This window comes from Ipomoea triloba, chromosome 1 (genome assembly GCF_003576645.1).
Source record: "Ipomoea triloba cultivar NCNSP0323 chromosome 1, ASM357664v1".
NCBI lineage: Eukaryota > Viridiplantae > Streptophyta > Magnoliopsida > Solanales > Convolvulaceae > Ipomoea > Ipomoea triloba.
Window position 1 is genome coordinate 36496884 of NC_044916.1, and position 6213 is coordinate 36503096.

The 6213-nt window shown below is 36.4% G+C and overlaps 1 protein-coding gene across 1 annotated transcript; it reads left to right on the top strand.

Moving 5' to 3' along the window:
- Window positions 1-3200: 3200 nt before the first annotated feature.
- LOC116022723 (WUSCHEL-related homeobox 4-like) lies at window positions 3201-4798 on the top strand. Its single transcript, XM_031263576.1, has 3 exons — window positions 3201-3533; window positions 3631-3930; window positions 4363-4798. Exons 1-3 carry the CDS (start codon window positions 3300-3302, stop codon window positions 4522-4524), a joined length of 696 nt encoding a protein of 231 aa, XP_031119436.1. The 5' UTR covers window positions 3201-3299; the 3' UTR covers window positions 4525-4798.
- Window positions 4799-6213: the final 1415 nt, after the last annotated feature.

Genomic DNA, 6213 nt, shown 5'->3' on the forward strand with positions numbered 1-6213 from the left:
AAAAAAAAAAAAAAAAAAAAAAAAAAGAAAGAAAGAAAGAAGAAGATCATAAACTAGGCTAGGAGGGTGTGCACAGGCTATATATTAGTTTTATTATTTGTGATGTTTGATCATGCTGTCAAGTTTGTTCATATTAGATCAGAGGTTTTGATTATGTACATTTAATATATATATATATATATATATATATATATATATATATATATATATACTCAATACTAATAATAAAAGTGATACAATTATTGTCTAAGTGAAGTGGGTGAGTGCATGGCACTTACGTACGTGTGAGATGGAATCACAGCTTCATTCATAGGTAGAGAGCATCTAAGCTAATTAATAATGATTGAAGGTTCCGATAGTTGAGGGTGATGATGATCATATATGTCCTCTCTGTATAAACTACCAGAAGGAGTGGAATAAATGTCGGACGACGATGACTTGTAGCATATCAGACTTACTGGGCGACTGAGGTTATGGATGGGCGGGAAATGGCCGGGATTTAGGTTTTAGAACACGGCGGCGATGGAGAGACACGTGGAAAAATGATGGCGTCGTCCTCGATCCCGGCCATCATGACGGATGGATTTCCACCGTTTCATCCACTGCACTGGCCTGGGTGGGATCCACCGAGATCACCTCATCATGCCGCCCGGCCCTTCCCATCCATCCTATACTTCCACAAACCTTTTCATTTGACCGACAATTCCCCGTCTAATCCACGCCTTTCCACTAACTTAACCCTATGCTACCAACCTTAATTAATCTTCGTCTTTCCAATTCAAGTGGCCTTGGGTGTGTATAAATAAATATTGTTTTGTGACTTTAGTTGATAAAATATTATAAATAACACAATTTAATTAAGTTGTTTATAGTGACTGAGCAACCAACAACATTTGCAAATTTTTTGAGTATTAACCTAAGTACATGCTTTGTAAAATAGCTACCCCATTGGGTTGTAAAGAGAGCTAACTCACTTGTTACTCGAACTACTCCATTGGGTTGCCATTTTTTTATCTAATTAAAATTTAAAATATAATTTGAGAATAAACATTCCCGTTTTATATAGTGGATTTGGATTCAAATATCATATTCGAGTCGCTATAGACAGCCCTACGAAATGCACGTACGGAATCATGTGCACCGTATCTAGTGATTGGATCAGATTAAACCAAACGACATAGATTTCTCTATGCAATATTTGTCTCTCACCATCGTCAGATCATATACCATATATACATATACTGTAGTGTGTGTCCCACTTGCTACAAGACTGATTAATTTAGAGGGAGTAACCTTGTTATTAATTTTTGGGCGGTATATATAATATATAAATATAAATGTATAATAAAACTATTAATTTATATTTTAGTTAAAATGAAGCACATGTTTCAATTTAGTATCAAAATAAACTCCATGTCAAAGGTCACAAGTCTAGATATATAAACTGATAAAAATCTACATATCTAATTTACTTATATATATGTGTGTGTGTGAGGGAGAGAGATGGAAATAATATACTCCGTATACAACTTTCATAACTTTTTTTTGGGTGTGAGTTGCTTTAATAATTTATGTAACAAATACATCTTAATTAAGTTGAAATATGGGATAGTTGATAAGACATTGTGGTCAATTATAATGCGGTGTTTGATATTACCTCCAAAATCGTTTTTGATATTGCTTCGATCATCTGGCATTCTGGCCTGGTGTTGTAAAGACAAAACAACTTTTGAACTGTCATCCTTAACAATCCAAATATGACGAAAAATTACCTTAACAAATCCCCAAATTAAAATACTAATCCGATTTTATCCATTATCCATTATTCGAGAAGTCTTTGTCTATAATGACCACTCTATATTATACATTTTTAATTTCAGACATTTTTCCAATTCTCGATCTCATAATCTCATGCAACAGTGATACAACAAAAAAATCAAAATTAATATAAGTATGTGTTCTTAGGATGTGTGTGTGTAAAGCAACTGCATGCATATATGCTTGCCATATAATATGTTACAGATAAATGATTTTGCGTTGCATATATGTGTAGCCATCATTCAGGTTGGTGCTATGTTATTGTCGGACCCGATAGCTGATAATCAATTAATTTAATTACAACCAATGCCAGTTATACATATAAATGCCAAAATGTGCTTTTTGACTATAAAACTTGAAAACATTAGGTTTTCGGTGATGTTAGCATGTGATTCAATGATGCAAATATGTTGCATCCAAACATGGGGTAAAGTGAGCTGGTAATGTCGTAGTATTTTGAAAATCGGAGTAAACAGGTTAAAGATAAAGAGAATCGAATCTTATAATTTTAGTAACATCCCGCTTATTAATTAAATCAGCTTATTAAGCTGTATTTGTCAAAAATGACGTTAAACGTACAAATAAAAAGAATCATTTTGCAGGCTAAGGTCATGAGACAGAATTTAGTGAAATCATATATTCAAATAAAGAAAGCAAAAGGGCCAAGACTCCACGAGCCACCGAAAAGCAAAGAGACCTGGCCTGGCCCTGAGCACTTGAGCAGATTATCATCATCACCAAAGGGAGGAAAAGAAAAAAATTTGAAATCAATTCAAACACTATTACTTGTAGTTGTACTCCAGATATATAGATGCATGATTGGATGCGGCATAGCCCACATTCATTCAGTCATTCACCCACACGCTCTTCTACGTTCATACAATTATACTCCCCCTTTTCCCCAGCTAGCTAGCTACACCATCTTTATCATATCAGATCAGCAGGATCACTTTTTCCCCACTTTCTAACAATGGAAATCATAAGTCAACCTCTCCTCATCATTTGGTCTTGGTTCTTAGCTACTCACCCACTCATTTCCCACTAAACAAATTCCATTTACAAATCAACAGGAATTGCACTTCCAAAACCCATTTCTTATACCAATAATACTACGTGCATTCTCACTTTTTACTCTCAGCCAACCAACGACATGATATATTCTGATTGATTTATAAAAAAAAAGCTAAGTATAATAAGTCACACTTTTTATTCATTTTTTTGTCCTCTTCCAATAAAATCAAGACATTATATTATATTAGGAGAGTTTTACCCCTTAGAGCGGGCTATCATTTTCGTGCTTATATTGAGTTGAAGTTCCATGGCCTACGTGATAATTAAGTACGGTGTATAGTACGAGCTGAGCAGTATCTTTTCTCTGGTATAAAACCAGTGGTGTTGTGGTGAAAGATGATTAACCAACCCCTCATCATAACTTTCATAAGCACAAGAAGAAGTGAATTGAAGCTATCTAGCTAGCTAACATGAAGGTCCATCAGTTTGGACGTAGTGGATTGATGTTTGATCACGATAATAATGCAGCCCCATCGCTCTCCCTTGGCTGCAAGCGTTTGCGCCCACTTGCTCCCAAGCTCGCCGCAGACGGCGGCGCAATCACCATCTCGCCGCCGGTTTTCGATCTCAAGAGCTTCATTAGACCCGAAAGTAGTAGCCCTACGAAGCTGGGATCACCTGAAACTAAGAAAGACTCTCCTCAGGTCCGTTTACTCAATCCCTTTTAATTTGTATGTGCAATGTAATATGCAACAGTACGTAATATAATATAAACCTTTGTTTTTTTTTTAATGAACTCAGGCGGCGGCGGTGGAGACGCATCCCGGCGGAACGAGGTGGAATCCGACGCAGGAACAGATAGGGATTCTGGAAATGCTGTACAGAGGGGGAATGAGAACTCCGAACGCCCAACAAATCGAGCAAATCACGGCGCAGCTTGGCAAGTACGGGAAGATAGAAGGCAAGAACGTGTTCTACTGGTTTCAAAATCACAAAGCGCGCGAGAGGCAGAAGCAGAAAAGGAACAGTGCTCTCCTCGCCGCCGGCCTCAACCACAGCCCCACAACACCGCCTCCCACACTTCCCTTCGACCCCATTGTGGTATACTCCTATGCATCCCACTATCAATTTAAACTTAAATATGCATGCAAGCTGTCCCACGAAATAGAGGTGGAGATTAGTCACTATGTGAAGGTGGAAACCCTGGATTATAGCCAAAAAAAAACTTATTAATTTAGACTTTTAATTCAGGCATGCATAGTGATTCATAAATATGGCATGTTGCCGTCAACACTAAGTGTGCACTGAATAAATCCTCAGCAAAAGACTATACGGAGGTCCATCAGCCACTACTGAGGGTGATAAACCCTCCTTATGTCCCTAGTTGTTAAAAGACAACACAAAAATAAATCAGTTTAAATTGTTCATAATTGATCGATATAAACTAAAAAAACAAATGAACTGTTTCTATTAAAAGTATGTCAAACTTGTAATTTTGTGATTACTAATAAATTAACCCGGTATTTATTGCAGGTAGTAGTTGGAAGGGAGGAAGAAAGTCCAAAGAAGAGAAGATGTAGATCATGGGCGTATGAGTTCTTGGAAATGGAGGAGAAGAGATCGTCTTGCTGTCGGAGAGAAGAGGGGGATAGGACCCTAGAACTGTTCCCATTGCACCCAGAGCTAGGGAGATGAAAGGATTCATGGAGGGGCCACCGCACCCATAATAATAATAATTGTTCTAATATATAATAACTAATAGTGATAATTCTCTACTTAAATTAGGTTAATTATTACTAGCCCACCCATAATTCTTGGTTATTAATTAAGTCGAGAGATCTGGATTTGCTTTAAGGTCATTGGAAATGACCGCCGTGCTTCTTTTCTCTTTCATTTGTACGTACGTTTCCATCGTTTCAGGAAACACCACCACCAACAAGAAGTAATTAAGGTGTATCATTGGACGCAACCTTACCTACGTGTTTTTTTTTTTTTTTTTTTTATACTACTAACTCTATTACAATGCAGTATCTGTTCATAACTACTTTCTCAACCTATACCTCCCGTATAAAGGAAAATATTTGATGTCACTAGACCACAAGGTCCTTGACAACAACCTTACCTAGGTTAATCACTCTAATTCTGGTTTCATTACTCTAAACCATCCTAAATTGTTCCTAATTAACATTAACCCCTTGCTTAATCGTTGTGTTGTTTTCCTTCCTTCTTTAATTTATGAAAAAGTTCAAAACTTATATTCAAAGTTACTATATAACCATACCCTATCTTAAACTAACTCATATATACACGATCAGTTTAAGCTAAGAAAATCAAACAACTCTTATCATTGATTGTCTCAACAAACAACTCTCACTGAGAGTAAGGATTTATAATCATGTGAGTATTAAATCAATTATTTTATCAATTTAGCTAGAGTTTGTCCTTATTAATTATCTTTAGCAGACAACATTAAAGATTAATTTAGATTTATGAGAATGCTCAATATCGACCTTGTGAACCTACTAACCTAGTTGGAAATGCATATCTAGATTATATTGTTCATAGCTGATAAGTTCAAATCAGTAAAGCCAATAAATAATTCATAATGAAAATTGAATTTGAAACTTCAGTTATCAAACAAATTGTTTGGTCAACTTGACTAAGGTTGATCTCAAAATTATTATTATTATTATTACTTTTTGATACATTATGTATCTCCAGGTTCCACCTCTATTCGTAGAAATAATTTTTATATCCTCTAATCAATTAAGATGTTATAATAAGGCAATGGAATATGGATTTATGTTTTTTGACAACTTTCTGTAATCCAATGGGCTAAAAAGGTAAATAAGCCTTATTTTATTTCTCAAATCTCAGGCCCAAATAGAAAAAGCATACTACGGAGAGAAAGGATTTTATCATACCCGTACACGCGTCTAAGTTCTAAAAAACGAAGTTTAACGGGTCAAAAGGTCTTGATCTTACGATCAAACGGCGGAGGTGTCATCTCCGTTGCTAACTAGGGTTTCTAGAGTAGCCACCGTACCGGGTCAGTATATAAACCTCACAGTGTCCACCTCGCCGGTTTGCGGTGCAGTTTTCCCTGCCCTCCCCAAAAAAACTTCATTTCCAGCTCTCTTTCTATCGGATCTCCGACGATTTCTATCCCCGTTTTACCCTTCCCTCTCCTCTCTTATTACATCTAAAAAAACCCAAAAAATCTCCGACTTCGCCTGCGCTCGCTTCCGGCTGCCATAACCGTCGCGTTGGTGGTAGCTTGCATTCTCTGTTACCAATAAAAATATCAGAGGAGAGGGAAATAAAAAGGAAAAAAAATTAGAACTGAATTTGTTTGTTAGTGTTTGAGAGAGTAGATTGAAAATA

Excerpts from the sequence above, each read along its gene's own strand:
- LOC116022723 (XM_031263576.1), top strand. The coding sequence starts at position 3,300 with ATGAAGGTCCATCAGTTTGGACGTAGTGGATTGATGTTTGATCACGAT. Across the intron at positions 3,534-3,630 it reads CTAAGAAAGACTCTCCTCAG|GCGGCGGCGGTGGAGACGCA; the intron begins GTCCGTTTACTC and ends TAATGAACTCAG. Across the intron at positions 3,931-4,362 it reads TTCCCTTCGACCCCATTGTG|GTAGTAGTTGGAAGGGAGGA; the intron begins GTATACTCCTAT and ends TATTTATTGCAG.